The 19,963-nt window shown below is 42.6% G+C and overlaps 1 protein-coding gene across 1 annotated transcript in view; it reads right to left on the bottom strand.

Annotated features, from left to right (window-relative positions):
* The window catches only part of AGPAT5 (1-acylglycerol-3-phosphate O-acyltransferase 5), a 53,223-nt gene extending 38,125 nt beyond the window's left edge, over nt 1-15,098 (bottom strand). The window contains exons 1-2 of the mRNA XM_033104516.1: nt 14,849-15,098; nt 2,216-2,285 (exon numbers count right to left, since the gene is read on the bottom strand). Coding sequence (XP_032960407.1) covers nt 2,216-2,285; nt 14,849-15,067 — 289 coding nt within the window. The 5' untranslated portion in view covers nt 15,068-15,098. The remainder of the gene's footprint in view (nt 1-2,215; nt 2,286-14,848) is intronic.
* Nucleotides 15,099-19,963: the final 4,865 nt, after the last annotated feature.

The following is a 19,963-nucleotide window of genomic DNA, read 5'->3' as shown; positions in this document are numbered from 1 at the left end:
ATCATATTCTGAGTGAAGTCTGCAATTGTAAAATAATTTAAAATCACTACCTAGTTATGTTCCTAAATTAAGGATTAAAAAAACAAAGGCATTAAGCCAGTTAGCTCAGTTGGTTAGAGCGTGGTGCTGGTAGCACCAAGGTTGCTGGTTCGATCCCCACATGGGCCACTGTGAGCTGCGCCCTCCTTAAAAAAAAAGTTAAAGAAAAAAACCAAAGGCATTAAAAAGTAGCCTTCTCAAGTCCTGAAAGCTGACTGCCACGGTACCTTTCAATAGAAAGGCCCTTGGAGGGAAGGTGCGAGGGGCAGGAAATGTTTCTCTACACTGAGACACATAACCTTTTCAGGTCAGCTGTGGGCTAACTATGGCACTCGTACTTCCCAGGTGACCTTCCAGTTTCAAACTCAAGAAGAATTTTAAAAATCTGTTTCCTTCCCAATGTTTTCCCAGAAGTCCTCACTCTGGAGTGTCGGCGATCACGGCCAGCACATAGTAAGCACATCAATGACAGTAGTAGTTGTAATTGCATTATTATTACTGTTCCACCTCCATGAGTGTTCAGAGTACTTATTCCACATGTGACACTACTACCAAGCTCTTAGTGGAACTATACTTCCATTGAAACCTGGAAAAGGGGAAGTTGGTAGAGTAGGAACAAGGAATTTTAAAAGAGAATCCTGTAAAACAGAAAACGCTATGAATGAAATTAACGATTGGATCAACATAAGGGAACTCGGCTTTCCTGAGCCATTCCTTTCCCTGGGCCCATAAATCCTTTGTATTTGGATATGGGAACCCTGGTAGAAACATGCCATCAGCAACAGGATAGGAATAGCAAGACTGTGCCACTAGTAAAAAGCCCAATTGTGTCTGGAGAAAGAGTCAAAATACAGGAAGGAGGGAGGCTCCTTTGTAGGCCAGAGTTAGAAGCAGATGCGGACCACAGAGCTGCTTGCTTTGCTAAAGTCAACACCTGTAATTAAATCAAATCCTCTGAGCTAGTCATGCTGATACAATGAGGAAACTATACAGAGACATCAAAATTCCTATCCACCCTCTGGAACGTCAACACTTGGCCTATAACACTGAATGTAATCATTACTAAGTTAAGTTGAGAAGGACGCTTGACTTCTTTTACGTTCTGTACCATATCTATGGTGTAGGCAGAAATAAAGCAAACAAGCCACGAAGCGACTGTTGACAGCAGGAAGATAAAGGACAGCCTTGGACATAAGGGATTTCCATTCAGTTGTTATCATTGGTCAGGTTGTTTCTAGATGTCAACTTCCAGGTGCTGTGTTTTTAAAGTAATAAAAATGGAATTTAGGAAGTATGCATTAAAGGCAGTTATAGGTTTGAAAAATATGAAGTGGGATAGTTTTGAAATGAATTATTTGTTGAACTAAAAATTACCTTAACCAATGTCAATTTCTTAAGTTTTGATACTGTACGCAGTTAGATAAGATGTCATTGGGGGGCATTACTTGGTGAAGGGGTGTGGGACTCTGGGTACTATTTCTGCAAAATCTTGTAAATCTATAGTTATTACAAAATAAAGAGTTAAAAAAAAAGTCCCTTGATGTGCTTTAAAGTATGAGGTTGGTGCAAAAGTAATTGCGGACTTTGCCATTTTTAACCTTTTAAACCGCAATTACTTTTGCACCAACCTAATACATACTGTACTGTATTGGAGACCACAGGTTTCTGCGATTCCTCTTATGTAATAACAAGCTATAACTAAACTAAACCATTGGAAGAGGCAAAAGGAATTGTGGGCACTGGGGAAAAAGGCTGTATTTAGGAAATGAGGACTCACATATTGGTACAACCTTTCTGTACTTAAAAACCAAAACTATAAAACGGATATACTTCTTGACCCACGGATTCCAGTTCCACAAACATAACTCACAAAAAGAAGAAGACATCGACTATTTAAGGAACTATTCAAAGACACAGAAAAAAAAGAAAGGAAGAAAACAGCTGATTTACCCCCATCAGAGGGAAAGGGAAGTATAGGAAATTCAGAGCTTTCATATTCCTGACTTTCCAAAAACGTAAAATCAGAAAAATGCAAGGTCATGTATAATATGTGCATTGAAAATTCACGTTTCAACAATAACAAAAAAATTTTTTCATTTAAATATGCAAGAACATTACTTTGAATGCCCATGTACTTTCTGCAGAAAAACTTGTTTCATGCAAATGAAATACAAACCTGTGCTTTGATGATTTGCTAAATATATTATATTTTCTTTATTTTTTGGCAAATCTCCATATAGCAATACCTAAAAGATAAAACAAAAAGAAACATGACTTTGACATTTTAAAGCATGTACCACTGTTAACACACAAAGTAGGACAGTGTCAAAAAATTGACCAACACCTGATGTCATGAATATTCCAACCATGATTAACCCAAACTAGGTTTCTCTTAGAAGTCTCCGAGAGCATAAATGATGCATGTTTATAAAGTAGTTACCTGTAGGGCAGGTTAATGGTCATAAAGAATGACAATATTCTCGTGAGAAAAATGTAAGTATTTACTGACTGCTGAAATTTACTGATATGAGATACACCTTCTTTCAGAGCCTAAAGTGTAATGGAAGAGATAGATGTGTATACAATTACTGTCATGAGACATAAGGCAAATATTATAAAACTACAGTACATTTTATTGTCAAAAACTGTCCGTTGCCGAGCAGAAGTAGTACTCATTAGGTGTGATTTCAGCAGGTAAGGTGAAGGGAGAATGCTCCTGGAAAGATCGACAATGAATGGAGGTGGCAGTGCCTGAGGCCTTTGGCGCACACTTAGCAGTGTCCCAGTCAGACACAGGCTGCCGGCAGAGGGGGCCTGGGCGAAGAGGCCAGCAGGGAGACCCGAACCAGAACAGAAATAGTCTTCTGAAGAGCAAGCTCAAGGTGAAGACTTTGTATGTTATAGGGAAACGTGTCCCATGGTCAGGACTCTTCTATCCCTATAAAGAATGGAATAGAGGGAATACTGGATAAGGGTGACTTCTAGGAAAAGGTGGGTGCAAGAAGGAAGGGATACATGGTAGGCTTCAACTCTGAGAGTCAAGTTTCATTTCTTAAACCGGGTGGTGGGTACATAAGTGTGCATTACAGGAGTCTTTCTGCAGTTTTGTGTGTCTTAAATATTGCATAATAAATTATTTAAAGAAAGGAGACGTACATTTTTAAAGACTTCAAAGGACAGGACTGCTAACAGTGGTATTTTTTTGTTCAGGGTATTTTGGTTTCTGTAGCTTATCATTACAGATTAAGCAAGATTATGAATTAGCTAAGACTATCTAGATCTATCTTTTAGATGCCCAGAGATTATCTTTTGTTCACAACACTACTCATTCATATCTTAACAACAGAAGAAAGAAAAGGACATTAACCTAACATTTCTGCAGATAAATGGAGCTACATGACAAAGTTCTGGAAGCCAGGAACTCAGGCTAAGGTCTCGATTGTCTTCCTTAGAAAACTGTGCAGTGCTATGCATATGTTTACATATTTGCTCAATTTTTTATTAAGGAAGTTTATCGGTGCCCCAAACCCGCAAAAACAAAAACAAACATGACCGCAAACTAACAGCCAATCTACACAGGGCGAAGTGGCATTCTGGCTGTGAGCCAAAGCTGCTTCCAGACAGCTGGTGTGACACACTGGTGTCAGGTACTGTAGCCACAGGGCAGGGGACTTCTGGCTTACCTGCTTGGGTAGGATGTCACATGTAAGGCTGTGGTGTGACTGATTTAGCCTGAGCACCACTGTGGAGATCTGTGCCCCAAGGGGAAGGCAGCACCTGAACCATCCAAGAAGAGCCCCTCCCCCGTCCCTTCTTGCTCTCAGCCCGATTAAGAGACGGCCTGGCTACAGCCTTTGAAGGTAAATGACAAACAAGCGATGAAAAGGCATTTTAGTTTGATTGTGGTGCTCATTTCACAATGTATTCATGTATCAAAACATCACGACGCACACCTTAAATACATACGATTTTGTATTTCTTAAAATAACATGTTTTTAAATAATAGGCATTTTTCACAGGGTTATAATACCAATCTTAGAAAACACAGCACTGCAAATTTTATCTTCCATTAAAATAAATACCGTGTTTCCCCAAAAATAAGACCTAGCCGGACAGTCAGCTCTAATGCATCTTTGGAGCAAAAATTAATTTAAGACCCGGTCTTATTTTACTATAAGACCAGGTATAATATAATATAATACCAGGTCTTACATAAGACCGGGTATAATGTAAGACTGAATATAATATAATCATATAACATAATACTGGGTCTTATATAAGACCGGGTCTTATATTAATTTTTGCTCCAAAAGATTCTTTAGAGCTGACTGTCCAGCTAGGCCTTATTTTGGGGGAAATACGGTATATCCCATTTTTAAATACAACGAGACGGTGAAGGCAGAAAGGAAACCACCAACATAAGCATGGCCATCTACTGTCGTGATAAACACTTTCCCGCCGTGAATACACTCACTGGATACGAACTGGCGCTCTCTGGGCCCAACCCCCCAACCTGACCCTTAAGGAGGCCGCGGGCGCCTCCTTCAGAACCCAGGGTCAGTTCACAGCACCACCAGCTGAAGACGACCCCACAGCTCCACTCTTTGGGCTTAGTCCATTTACTATACTCTGTTGGCCTTGAAATGCCACACTTTATTTTGTTTGTGCACACAAACCTGAACTGAAAGCTTGGCAGGAGAAGCCTTCTCTGCACGCCCTGTAAGGCTGGCTCATTTCCTCTACGCTGAATGCCATTCAAAGGCCTGGCATTTTCAATGTGCTATTCGATTAGCTTAACAGAGTGACACATGCTCAGTATTTAACGGTATTTAGAGAAAGCAACATAAGTAATGAATTCAGTTGGGCAAAACAGGTGAGCCAGATGTCGCAGGTGTCAGTTGGTTCCAGGGCTGGCAGGGGAGCTGGGGAGAAGAGCCCCACTCTGAGATCCTGACGCCCGACGCCCAGTGGCGCCTCCCAGCCCAGCCCCGTGGGGAGCGTGCGGCAGGCCAGGCTGCTCAGGGAGAGACAGGACCTGCCCACACAAGAGTCCAGTCGGGGAGGAGGCGTCTAGCAAGGGCGGGTGGGGTCTGCTGTGTCTGCTGTGGTGACAGCACAGGCTTCGTGAGAAACAAAGTGCTTATTCAAAAGTGGTCATGCAACAACGCGAAACGCGGAGCAAGGATGAGAAGCATCTCACTGGCCAATGCACTGCTGTAATTCTCCCACGATATGAAACGCAAACGTTCGTGTTCAGGAAGGGTAAACTGTAACTTCAGCAGACTGCGATACAGAAAGATTTTGTCACACAGCCTCGTTGCCATTTGGTCAGTCGACTGTTGCCAGCTGTCTGGACGGGGACAGGTGCATTTACAGAACTGGCTGTGCAGGATAGAGCCTTCTGTGCAAACAGCTTGGATTTGAAGCCCAGTCCATCACCTTAATAACTTTACGTGAACGTGGGCAAGAGTACCTGACCTCTCCACACCTATTTCTTTACCTGTAACAGGAGTATGCTACCATGTTTCCGCAAAAATAAGACATAGCCGGACAATCAGCTCTAATACACCTTTTGGAGTAAAAATTAATATAAGACCCAGTCTTACTTTAATACAAGACATACATAACATACATAACATAACATAATATAATATAATATAATATATATTAATTTTTACTCCAAAAGATGCATTAGAGCTGATTGTCTGGCTAGGTCTCATTTTCGGGGAAACAGGGTAACAGTAACTACTCTTTGTGGGGTTGTGGTAAAATAAATGCAACTATACATATAAGCTACTTCACACAATACCTGGAACATAGTAATCTAAAAAAAAAAAAAAATGTGAACTGTTATCATCATCCAATTGTGAAATATTTTATTCAACACTGTGTTAAGTGCTTAATGAACAAGAAAAACAGCTATGTAGTCTACCTTCCTAAAAGTCTCTGATAATGCAGCGACAAAAAAATTTCAGTTTGAATAAGATTGCATGTATAATTCATAATCTAATTATGACATTTATAATCATTTGAAATGTATTTTTAAATGCATTTTTATGCGAATGAAATATATCACCCATTAACTAGTACAAGATTTCTACTGTAATGCATACAAAAACTACGGTCTTTTTCTGCCCAATGTGAAAAATTTTATTGAGTAGAAAAGTTATGATGACCCTTTAAAACAAGATCAAATATAAACATAGTCATTTGTCTAATAATCAGTATGCAATATGATCATGCAACATTTATAAGGTGTGATCAAAAGATAGTGAATGTTTAAATTTAAAAATATTTATTATAAGACACACTGCCATTAATCCCCCTCAAAATACTCCCCCTCACTTCTAACACACTTATGCCGTCGTTCTTTCCACTTTCTGAAGCAGTTCTGGAAGTCCTCTTTCATAAGTGTCTTTACTTCATCCTCCATCATGACAACGCTCCATGTCACACATCGTTTCTGGTATATGGTAATTTCTGGTAAATAAAAACATTAGTGTGTCCTCATCCATCTTATGCACCGGACCTGGCACCGTGAGACTTCTGGCTTTTCCCCAAAGTCAAAATAACCATGAAAGGTAAACATTTTGAATCAATTCAGGACATCGAGGCAGCCACGACAGTGCAACTAAAGACACTCACGAAAGAGGACTTCCAGAGCTGCTTCAGAAAGTGGCATGAACAACAGGGTAAATGTGTTCAAAGCGAGGCAGGGTATTTTGAGGGGGATTAATGGCAGTGTGTCTTTTACTGTAATAAATTTCTATTTAAACATTCACTGTATATTTTGATGACACGTCATAAATGGAACCTCACAAATCACAAAGCTTTCTTACTCATTTATCACGTGTGTCTCTGGGCGCTGTCCGTACTTTAAGCGTGTGCTTTTTCTGAGCACCTATGAGATACCAGTCACTGAACTAGGAAGCTACACGGACTAGCTCAGTTAGTCGTCAAGGCAACAGGAAAGTATCCCACTCAAGGATGAGAACAGGAGTTGAGAAGTTGACATACAGTGTGACAGAGAACTAGGAACTACATCCAGGTTTCTCCCACCAAGATCCAAAAATCTTTCGAATGTAACAAATCTATTCTCTGCAAAAATTCCAAATACAAAATGTCAAATGAGAAGGCTTCTCATATATTAGAAACGTATATAATTTTTTTCACATTGAATATTCATCAAAAGAGAAAAAAACTTATCATAAAAAATGAAAAACTGAGATAAAAAAAATCTTCCTACAGAAATACAAATTAAGAACGGGAGCAAAGCAACAGACAGCGCAGGCGAGCTGGCAGTCCAGCTCCTGCACCTAACTTAGGGGAAGCGCCTGCTGACGTGTGCACACCTCCCACCGAGCTGAGTAACCCCTGGTTATCAGCTCCATTACTCCCGTGTTTCCTCAGCTTTGTTCATGTTGTTTTGTAACCTCATTATACAGTTTCATCTTTAAACTAACTTCTTTCTACAATGCTACAGGGTGTGTTATTTGAGGGTGGAGACCATTTAATGGAGCTAAAGCACTAGCGCCCAGCATGTGGTTAGCACTTAATACAATCCCCTCCCCAGGTATCACCCCCCTTACCCCCCCCATTTCTTTATGCTGCTGGAACTCCCACCCAGAGATCGGGCAGAGCTGTCTTCCAAATGTCACTCACACTATACACACAGCTGGCCAGCCCCCTAATATCCCCAAGCGACTGTTGCTTATTTGGGGTGTTCATTGCCAGTTCCGACGAGAAACAGAAGAAACCATAAACCTGAGAGAACTGCATGGGTTCAAAAATTGCAAAAAGTACAAGGTTTTATTGGCAAGTAAACAAAGGTTTCTCTGTATTGCTGGCTGCTCCAGAATTCCCTCCCTTTTATAAGGTCTCTGCCCTTACTCCTTCTCAGTCTTACTTCTGAGGATGGACGTCATGTCTGTTCTTCCTTTATCTAAGTAAAGAATGCAATTGGACTCACTACACCTGTAGATCCTGTTAGATCAAAACTTGTCAACTAGCAAGGACAGTCATTCAAAAACCCTCCCCCTCACAGGCGAGATTCATGTACATTTGCACAGGAACACAGACCAATATCCCCTGTAGACGGCTCTGCCCTTTTGCTACAAGGAAAAAAAAATCACCAAGTAATTCTCCCCTTTATTGCCATGGCCCAGCGGTTACCATCTCGTAGCGAGGACAATACGTACATTAAGATGTGCTGATGTAATGTCAGTGTTACATATAACTGATCCTGACATTGAGATGGGGCAAGACAACGACAGATGAGGAACGACGGGGACTTGGATTGCAGGAAGGATGCACAGAAGAGCAGTCCAAAGGCACATCGGTGAGCATGTGCTGGACATTTTGGGGGGTTCTGCAGAGGAAGCAGCAGGTGGGCCAGTGAGACCCATAAATGGAAAAGCTAGCCAGGGCAGAATGTAGGAGTTTGGTTTTTATTGGGTTATCAGTTGAGAACCTCTTTTTCCTGAACAAGCCATGCTACTTCCTCCTGTTTCAAGAGTCCGAGCAGCTCTTGATTGATACAGCCTTCTTGAATAACCCAAGCAAAGTCACTTTATCTTTGTTTCACAAAGCTAATAAACACAAACACTCCAATTTCAGTCTTCTCTTCTATAGTAATCGTCCATGTTTTTCCTAGTAGAAATACACTGAGAGAGGGGGATCTCATTTCAACCAGTATCACCTCACCACCAGCGAAGCATCTTCAGAAAACGAACCCTGACACCAGATGGCGTTGGGCTGAATCCTGGCTTGACCAATCCTGGCTTGAACTATTTATGCCTTCATTCAGTCATCTGTAAAATGGGAAGCATGGGGCTCCCTTGTGGAAATGACCTACATAATAGAACAATACTTGGCACAGTCAGCACTCGCTAAATGCTAATTTTGTTCCTCGTGCCATCCTCTCCCTTTCCCTACACATCCAGTCACAAAGCCCTACCAGCTACCTCTCAGGTAGACCTGGGATTCTGCATTCTCTCCACATCCACTCAGACCATGGGCTTTCCCTGGATTAGAATACCTCCCAAACTAGTTCTTCAGAGCCCCAGGCAGATAGCACTCACTTACGAAGCTTTCCCCAACACCCCACTAAGCTAACAATCTGACAAGCACTGTGCATCTTGATTTTCTTGTTGTGTCCTGTTGCACTAGATGTGAGCTCCCTAAGGGCACGACCTTGTCCACGTTTTTCTTCACTGTATCCTGCAGTGTCCAGCAAAGGACCTAGAACGAGATGCACTCTCCCATACTGAATGAATGGATGAACGAATAAATGGAGAGCAGGTTCTAGGGACTCCTTAGTGAGAAGTTACTACTTAGTTTTGGATTGTTTATTAATATCAACTTGTTTGAGAAACCATAGTAAAATTCCATTTAAGAAGAGTCAACTCTCAGTTTATACAGCTTAACAAAATCAGACAAATTTAAGAGAGAGAAGGAAAGTAAATTATGTATATCGAGTCATGTTTTCCATTGCTTTCCATCATAAGAGCATGTGTCACATAGGTATGTTTAGTGCTACTATAAAACCCACTCCAAAAAGTTAATTTAATGGGGAAGGAGTCTTCCCACAATTCACACATTTATTTAAAAGCTCTTGGAAAAAACCTAAAGTGACACCAAATTGTTGCATACCTGGAAAAGGTGTATGTAGGTAGGGGAACTTTAACTTTCTCAAGATATTTTGGCAGTGTTTCAATGTTTTATTACAGCTGTGATTTAAAATGGAAAAATAAGACATTACAAAAATCTTACAAAAATGCAACCCCCCAAAACTGGTTTCCTCACAGTCCAGGACTTACATTTACAGAAAGTGTAAAAAAGTTCTAATTACATTTCTCTAAGATTTTCTTATAAGTCTATTCCCCAGCCAGATTTAAGTTGTGGCTAGTCTGAAATAGTATTTGATTGGGAAATGTTTGATTTCCTGTCATAGGCTAGTGTCATCCTTCTTAAGCAAATATAGACAAATCTGCCCGCTCTGTTACCCCCAGCTAAACTGAAGGACAGAGCTAAAACCTTTTTAAAATCTTCACATGGATGATACATAAGCAGAGAAAATGAAAATTAAGGATATGAACGACAAGTTATATTCTCTTAGGACTACTGACATTAGAGAAGGCTCTGGGCAACATTTGGGCAGAAATGCAGAGAATCCAGACATGATAAAAAGGAGTTGGTTGGACTAGTAAGGTCCTTTCTCTGAAATTAAATAAACACGTTTTGTTCTAATAGGTTAGCTGCCTTTACAGCAAGATACACAATACAAATTTAACTCATTAAGAGTTTAGGACCATTTTTGAGGAAACAGTGTAACAGAAAGAACCGGTCATAAATGATCTCTAGATATGAAGGCCTTGACTGTTTCTGAGAACTTGAAATACTGTTTCAATTAAAAGTATGAATTATTACAGAATTTAAGAGTATGCTAACTGAACAGATTATGTAAACATCAAAATCTTACAGACTTAAATTCTATATCCTGCTTCCAGTATTTTTTGAACTATTTCACACTTGAAGCAGGTCAGTTGAGAAACTAATTTATATCATATTTCACATTTTATTGTTATAATGTATCACGTTAGCATTTGGGGAAGAGAGAATTAACAGACAGAGTGATTAGCGTAAAATATATTTTAAAGTAAATTTCAACTGATTGAAGCAGGAAGAAAACAGTGACTAAAATATTAGGTGATCATAATCACTAGATATTTTTGGCCTGCAACAATCAATGATCAATTTTAGTATATTCCACTGGAAGTAGGGGAAAGAGTAGAACACTTTTTAGAAGTAAAGAGAAAGGAATTCTGCCATTAAGAAAAAATTATATTAACTTTTACCAGCTTCCAAAACAACACATAAAAAGATTTTTTCATGATCTATCATAACTATTACAATTATTGTTCATGCAGTGATATCATTTAGGCTAGAATTCTAGGACAGAAACTACGATCAATCTGTTTTCACCTCAAGTAGAGGTTATAGTAAGCAACACGCCTCCACTCCTACATGAGTCCTAACCACTTTCTCTACCAGCACTCTCTACTTTCTTTCTAACTTCCAACAAGTTTTTCCTCAATTCCAGCTCCAAGATATACATGCGGCGTCTTCTGGAGTCTCCAAGCACCCCACATTCAAGTTATTTCTTACTCTACGGGTTTTACTGTGGTGAACATAACCAAATGTCAGTGTATTCACCATACTGCATAAATTAATTCTTAGTTTGGAAGTTATAGTACCTCTTATCTATCAGGGCTTTTTTTTTTTATGGTAAGCTATCACAAGATGGTAATATAAGAATCAAGAATTAACACTAACGCACGAATAAGTCATTGGTTATTATACAGAATGAAGATTGGTTCTGAAAATAAGATTATTCAAATGCTCTATTTGAGGAATATATGAAAGTCAATTTGAAAATTAGAAAGTAAAAGCTTATGGGAAATTATTTTAAAAGTAACCTTGGCATATAGAACCAAGCTCCCTTTACTCTAGTATGTTAAAGAAAGTAGAGACTAAAACTCTTTAATATAAAGAAATAAGGCAAAGTTAAAACTAAGAAACAACAAGACATTGACTAGGCTGAATCCATGAGCTGTTATTGTAGTGGTTTGAATGATGACCCCAAAAAGATGTGTCCACATCCTAAGCGCAGAATTGGGAATGTGACCTTATTTTGAAAAAGGGTCTTTGTAAATTAAATTAAGGATTTTGAATTGGGGACACCACCTTGGATTATCTGAGTAAGCCCTATACCCAATGACAAGTGTTCTTATAAAAGAAAGGCAGAGGGAAATTTAAGATAGACAGAAAGACGGTGGCAGTGGGACCACAGAGGCAGAGATTGGAATGATGTGGCCACAAGTCAGGGCCGGCTGGCAGCCACCAGAAGCTGAAAGAGACAAAGAAAGGATTCTTCTCTAGAGCCTCCAGAAGGGGGGAAGGCCAGCAAATACCTTGATTTCCGACACTGAGCCTCCAGAACTGGAGAGCACAATTTCTATTGTTTTAAACCACTGAACTTGAGGTGCTTTGTTATGGCAGCCAGCAGACTGTAATACAGTTACTTGAATCAGTGCTCTCCCAAGAGTAAAGAGGTGTGAATCTCAGCGGATCTCAAATTAAGAGAGCTACATCAAACTTAAAATCCTTATTGCTTATTCCACAGGAATAAATGGTGAAGAAGGTACCCTGTTGAGTTTCAGTACTGAGATTCTAGAAGAACCTAAAAAGACAAGTGATAAACAGTAATTTTAGCAATAGTTATTGAAATGTTTTCCTGTTTCAAAGCTGCATATGAAAATAAAGTAGTGAAATTAGGAAAGAACAGATTTTACCTAGAATCCAAAGGAACATCCAAGTGCACTTGTTGGAAGCAGGTTTACCTGCCAAGCACAGATCATGAACATGATGGACCTACTTGTGTTCAGCTTAAAAATTCAATGCATAAGGAAATACCCTGTCTCACAACTATTCCAAACCATTTCTTTTTTAAACCTAGAATTTAAAAGCATTAAAATGCCATTTAAAGAAACAACTGTAATTTGAAAATAATCCTGCAATGAATATAATTTAACTGTGAACTTCCTTTCATTCAAAAACATATGTCCTCTCAAATTATTAAAACTTCTTCAGAAGTAAGTCAACGTTATTTTATACAGAACAAACAAGAGCATCATCTCTTGCCTTGCAATGAAAGCTGATAAACTATTCAATTAAAAAAAAGTCCCCTAGCAAAATAAAACAAGCTAAACTTTTAATAGAAACTTTGAAATGACAAAGTCACTGAAGAAAACTATTAAGAAAAAACTAAGATTAAGGTGGTATGTCCATTCCTATAAATCTTTTTCTTTTGGGTTTATATTTAAAAATATGACTTTTCTTTTGATTTTATCTTTAAGGAAACCATTAGAAATACTGGAAGGTTGCCTTATCTATGTAAGAATTCCAGATCACAGAAAAATACCCCCTTAAAATGCCCTGCTCTCTGCTACTAACCAGCAAATAATGTCTTTCCTCCTAAATAACGCAGGACAAGAAACTCTGGGGTCTACATTTTCTATTAAGTGTTCATACCTGCGTTTGACGATTAGTGGGCAATCGGTTCCAGGATTCCTAACAAACTTCATTAAGGGACCCACATTCATAAAAGGATGTCTGATGGCCCTCACGTATAATTCAAAATTTTATCTAATGTGGGTCCCACTGATGAAGTTTGTTAGGAATCCTAGAACTGACTGCCCAATCATCAGAAGATTACATTTTTTTAAAACCATGTGCTGAGAACTCAAAAGTAAATTGAAATCTATACTGAACAGGGTATAGAGTAACACACACAATTTCAGAAACAATGTGAAATTTTACAATCATTTTTTAATAAAAGACACTTGCTAAACACAAAGTATTTCAATGCTATGTTGTATATTATATCTCACAGAACATGTTATATTCTTTGAACAAAAATAAAACACCCCAGCACAGGTAGAATTATTCTCCTAAGAGGTAACTGACTTTGTCATATGTTCTGAGTCTGTATGTTAGCCTTGGCCAGCTGTCAAATGATGACAAATTAAATACTTAATCATGACAAAAGCACACATTGAGACAAAAGTGAAAAGCATGGGGGCAAATGATTGGTTTGCATTTAGTGAAAATTTTAAATGAGGCCCATTTTAAAAGTCAATTATCAGGAAATCACTTTCTGGAAGGGCGATCTTTCTTTCTCCCCTAGTAACACAGACACCGGGTTTAAATGGAGACCTTGGCTTCTCCTAATCCCTTCCTCCAAATAACCTCCAATTGTGGCAAACTCAAGTCATCAGCGATCAACACAGCAGTGCAAAGTCAAAATAGCAGCTGGTTGACAACAGGGTGAAAACAGCTGCTCTAGGCAAAAAAAGGCAATTGCAGAAAGACAAAACAATGCCAACCCATTCCCTCCAGACCACCCCAACCAAGAAAAAAGAAAATAAAGAGGACTAACTAAACATAAGGAATAACCAAGCATCATGCTCTCTTCTCGAATTGGGAAGTAAAGGAAAAATTCACAATTGTTATTTTTGTATAAGAGAACTAAACAAAGTTAAGAGGCCCTTCTGTTATGCGTTTGTGTGTTTTAGAAATTTAATCTACAAATCCAATCTCTATAGAAAAAGAAACGGAATGTAATCAGACAAAAGATGAGCCACACATCTAAGCCTAGTCAAAGCTGGCAAGAATTTTATCTATGGTAAGGCTTCTACAGTAACAAATGTATTCGTTTCCTCGCCCAGCTTTCACTTACACTGGGGGAAGAACGCAAAACAAAGTTGTACTTCTTGTCCAAATAGTAACAATCTGTTTCAAGAGAAGGTCTCCGACTTCTAAAAGCATACTTTTGAGTTCAAACATCACCACCGTCTTAGCCGAAAGCCAAAATCTGTCAGCTGCCTGCCCTACCTAAAGGCACCTAAGCACTAAGACGGACACGTACAAAGGGGGGAGCGGGAACGGTGAGCCCACTCGTGGCCTCAGGACAACGTCACTACAGCTTCTCGGTGATCCTGCGGGAAGTGCCAGGACGCACGGGGCCAAACCCTAAGGTAAGGACGTGAAACGACCTGGGAGCTGGGAGGATGGGGTGACGGCAGCACATGTTCCGGGGCAGATCTGCCCCGCAGGGCGGAACGACCCTAAAGCACCCGGCGGGGCCGGCTGGGTCCAAGCCGGGAGTACCGGCCGCGCCCCCACGGGTCCCCGGTGCAGAGGGCTCGGCAGGTGCGGCGCCGGGCGCGGGGGGCGGGCAGGGCCTCACCTGCACCCCGGTGTAGTTCTCGAAGAAGAAGAGCACCATGCTCTGATACATGCAGTACAGCCGGTCGTCCACCACCTGGTAGAAGCGGGAGGGCAGGAAGGCGGAGAGCAGCCGCCAGGCCCCCCAGGCCAGCACGTAGGTGGGCGCCGTGCCCAGCATCACGGCGGCCGGCAGCACGCAGCGCATGGAGTACATGTGGAGCACCAGGGACAGCAGCATCTTCCCAACTCGGCGCGCGGCGGCTTCGGCGTCTCCTCCCCACCTGGGCCGCCGCCCCGCCGCCCACGGCCCTCAGCCGGCGGCCAATCACCGGGCCAGGCGCGGCCCTGCCGCCACCCCCTCACCTCCCCGGGCCGCCGGCCGCACCTGCGACGCCCGGCCCGCGCCCGCTCCGGCTTCCGCCCCCAGCCGCATGGGCCGCGCCGACGCCGAGGGGTGAGTGGGCAGGCGGGCCGAGGCGCGGGGTCCCGGGAGCTCCCAGCGGCCTCGGGGCAAGAGGACGCCGCGGCCCTTTGGGGCTCGGGGGCTCAGGGGCGCTCACACCCCATGACCCTCGTCCGTCACTCTGTGCCCCTGTCGGGGGCGGGACTCCACGTCAACAACAAGCCTTCTGATTGGCCGCCCGTTTCCATAGTTACCCGTTCGGGGGCGGGGCCCCTCGCAAATAACTCGTCCGCTGGTTGGTCTAGTGCGACAGAGGGTTGAGGCGCAACTGCTGCCGGGACGCGCGGACGGCCGTCTGTGCCCTCTGCGCATGCTCCAAAGCGTGTCTGCGGTGGACGCGGGAAGAGAAGCGGGGACCGGTGTGCTGAACGAGGTGAAGGTGGGTGCCAGATGGAGGCGAGGGCCCGCCAGCCGTCTGCCCGCTCGGTCGGACTCCGGCACGGGTTGGTCTGAGGGAGCGCCCCAGCTCCGGCTTGCACGCTCTGTGGGTCCCTGGCCCGGAGATGCGCCCTTAAGCCGAGACGTCTCCTTGCGCGCTGTACCTCGTGTTCTGCAGAAGGGCCATCCCCAGTTAAGAGGACTCACGCATTCAGCAGGCATTTGTCAAGCTTACTGTGAGAAGGCCAACAAAATACGGTCGGAGACGTTACACCAGGGTGACATACGCGCTGTCATCCGCCCACAGCCCCGACTCAGCTGCCCAAGGCCAGGCCTGGCGACATGGTTACTTCCTTTCCGAGATCGCGCCCACCTCTCCACCTTCAGCATCTGCCCCCGTCCCCAGCTGGTGCACTGGCCCCGTGGGTGGTCCAGAATCAGGCCCCTTCTTTCTTGCTTCTCAATAATTGTGATAATTACATGATTATGCATAGCCGGACAGCTTTCCTTTCTACAAGGTTCTTTCCACACTGTTTATTTTATCAGACATTTTCAAATTCGTTCTTGCTTCACTTCCCCAGGGCCTGGCTCTTGGACTTGTTTCTGATTTTTTCTAAGGAACCTCGTTTTTTGTGTATTATACTTTGCATGTGCATGTAGGATACATAAGGTACTGACTGACAGGGCAGCTGTTTTATTGATGTAAAAACAGATCCTGAGGCTTTCTGGATCCTTTTATTGCAAAGTGGTTTAATGTGTAACCCTTTTCAGAGATAGTTGCACTTCAAAAGAATGTCAAATGCTGTAAGAGAAAAAAAATTTTTTTTCTTAACGTAAGCCTGTTGCCCCATCTGACTATATAGTCACCAAGTTGTGGAGTGTTGTGCAGTGTCTTGGCACGGAGACACCGAGAACTTGAGTCTCCCTTGTCCCCCGTTTGTATCGGATCCAGTCCCTACCTGCTTGGTTTTCCCTGTACTCCTCACCCCTCTCTGCCTGGCTGCAGTCACAGACCCACCCTCCCTTCTGTCACTACCCTCTCCTAAACTGTCATCAGTCCGTACCCTCTGCCTTTACTTTCTTACCCTGTATATTTTTAACCCCCTGCATGCTGACGTCCTTTTCCAGCTCTCCACCAAAATGGTTCTTTTTAAAGAGCACAGCTAGCCTAGCCTGCGCTCACTGACGCTGGGACATGCCAGTGAAGACTGACTCGTTTCCGCTTCCCTGCTGCTTCCAGGAGTCGCATGTGGGATGAGCCTTACGAAAAGGGGAAGTTCATGGAACCACGTGGACATATATAAAGATCTCACTGAGTCTGGACACAAAGACAGCTGCTCCAGTAGAGTTGGAATTCCTTCCCGTGGCATCTACCGGGAAGCCCTGTGGTCTGGTAACAGTGATATTTGAGATGAAGCTTGAGGGTAGAGTTAGCTAGGTTAGAGCCAGAGGTGAGAGGGAAGGGAGGCGCCTTCTCAGTGAGAACAGCATGTCTGAAGGACTGAAGCCAAGCGTGCAGTATGGTCAAGGCACTGAAAAGGCCCGTGTGCAGCACTGACGGGCCATACATTTTTGTATTTTAATTTAGATGCCCACAAAAGAATGCTATGTGTTTCCCTCACACATTAAGTTAATACCTACAATTATTTCTATCATAAGTTTAGTTACAAAAGAAGTTCAGATGAGTTGTAAATGACGTTTTAAAATAAGTGGTTACATAATTTTTTTAAATGGCCCCCATGAGTTATAAATACCATAGTGATTTAATACCCACCATCATCCATTTAAAAAATACTTAAGGTTTTTACCAATTAGAATTTTACATTCATCCTTTCGTTTTCTCCTTGGAAACATTTTCATTCCACTTATACCACGCGACTTATCTTAATGGAGTGGAGTATTGTTTTTGCTTCAAAGTCTTTCATTGATCAGACTAGTTTATCAAGGTTCTAAGAGTTAAAATTTCTTTTGGATTGAGCTTATTACTATTGTTAGCAATATGTAATTAATATATATCAAAATCTGATATGTAATTATTGTAAATAAAAGTAAAGTTTTATTTGAAATGCCTGTCTTAGTGGTGCCTTAATTAAAAGAAATTGTCAAATTATCTTTTGGTACCAAGATTATTACAGCTTTCTATGTCAATGCAGGACAATGTAGTGGGAAGATTTGGGATGGGTGGGGGCCTTTGCAAAATGCAAGGTGGGTCTGGATTTCAGGGAGTCTCACAGGCAGATCAGTTTTAAGAAGGTTAAGCATCTGAAAATTGGGTCCCTTAAAACTCCTCATGGCCACATCCTTTCTTATTTCCGTGTTTCCCTGAAAATAAGACCTAGCCGGACTGTCAGCTCTAATGCGTCTTTTGGAGCAAAAATTAATATAAGACCCAGTATTATATTATATTATACCGAGTCTTATATTAAAATAAGACCGGGTCTTATATTTTTTTTGCCCAAAAAACACATTAGAGCTGATAGTCCGGCTAGGTCTTACTTTCGGAGAAACACGGTTTCAGCGATACCCAAGGCCTAATTTGAAGATTATGGGAGCGAAAAAGTAAGTGGAACAGAGAAGGAGACAAAGATGATGGGGGTTGAGTCAGGAAGGGAAGATGACAGCAGGTAAGAACCAGATGACAGCAGGACATGGGACATGGAAATGACTTTAGCCTATCCAAAGGTCCTGGGAAGCTACTAAAACGTTTTAAGAAGGGAAATGACATGATTAAATTTAATTTTTTTTTTTTTTCAGTTTTAGGCAGTGTGGAGAATGGGTTGGAAGCAGTTTGGAGACTGTTGCTAGAGATAATGGTGGCTTAGCCTTTGATAGTTTCTGTATGGAGAGCAAGAAGTGAGTTCACGTGAAGCCTTTCTGGGGGAAAGTTTGGCAGTTCTGACTAAAAATGAACAGATGCCCTTTGGGTCAATAATTCTACTTAAATGAACCTCAGTAGCAGAATGGTTACATAGATACACAGATGACACATGAAATGCTATGCAGCAGTTAAAAAGAAACAAATAGATCCAAATGTATTGTCACAGATCTCTAAGACAGGTGAAAAAGAGTTGCTGGATAGTACATGCAGTTACCCATTTCTGTAAAAAGTAAATCAATATATTTGTATACACAAATGTGTAGAAACTACTGACGACAGTGATTATGGGGAGAGGAAGTAAGATCAGATGACGGTCAACTGGACTTTCTGAATTGTTTGCAGTTTTTACAAAGAAATATTTGACAAATACGTAGTCAGTGCCTGTTGCGTATCCCACCTATGTAGTGCTGGGTCACAGATGCAGACTGAGCCCTGAGGTTCTGACCCTTGGTCTGCGGTGGGGAGTGGGATTTACTAGGATTTACAGGCGATTAAAGATGAATAAAGAGGGCTGGCCCGGTGGCTCAGGTGATTGGAGCGCCGTGCTCCTAACGCCGAGGTCGCTGGTTCGATTCCCACATGGGCCAGTGAGCTGCACTCTACAGCTAAGATAACAACAGCTCTCCAAGGAGCTGGGCTGCCCTGTGAGCTGCCGTGGGCTGCCATGAGCGGCCGGCATCCAGCGTGAGTGACCAGCAGCCAGCAAGAGCTGCCGTGAGTGGACGCCCGGCGACTTCCTACCTGCCTCACCCGGGGGCAGCGCAAGGCTTATAATACCAGTGTGGGCCAGGGGGCTGTGTCCTACACACCTAGACTGAGTGTAATGCAGGGTCTCAGCTCCCGCTCCCCTAGGACGTGGTGAGGCCAAAGCGCAGGGCGTGGTGAGGCCAAAACGCAGGGCGTGGTGAGGCCACAAAGGAACACCCACGGAGCCATGGATGGGGGTTCATACCACTATATTCTCGCTGGCAGCCGGGTTGGAGACACAGGAAGCAAACATCCACCAGTACCTCAACAAGGGGTCTTCCTGCACCCCAGTCTCGCTGGCGGTCGGACGAGACACAGGAAGTACGATCTGCAATCCGCCGTCCACGCTTGTTAACCTCACGTGCTAGCTGCAATCCTCCATCTGCTTCTCTGCCTACCAACCAACCTGCTAGCGTAGCCACGGCAGTTACATTAGTGGCTAATAGCTAACCAGGAGCAGCCACCTAGCCTGAGCAGATGGCCATCTGATTACAGCTGATGGCCATCTAATAACCCAGCCAGCACCTTTCCGTGTGAGGCCGAGAGCCCGGAAACTGCACTCTGGGACTCTGTCCCCACAATGAGAAACAATGGCTTGAACCGGAGTTGGGGGGTAGGGGGGAGGAGGAAGAAGGGGGAAAAAGATGGATAAAGAAAAAGAGGTGACC

This window comes from Rhinolophus ferrumequinum, chromosome 4 (genome assembly GCF_004115265.2).
Source record: "Rhinolophus ferrumequinum isolate MPI-CBG mRhiFer1 chromosome 4, mRhiFer1_v1.p, whole genome shotgun sequence".
Classification (NCBI taxonomy): Eukaryota; Metazoa; Chordata; class Mammalia; order Chiroptera; family Rhinolophidae; genus Rhinolophus; species Rhinolophus ferrumequinum.
This window is presented reverse-complemented; position numbering and strand designations above follow the sequence as displayed.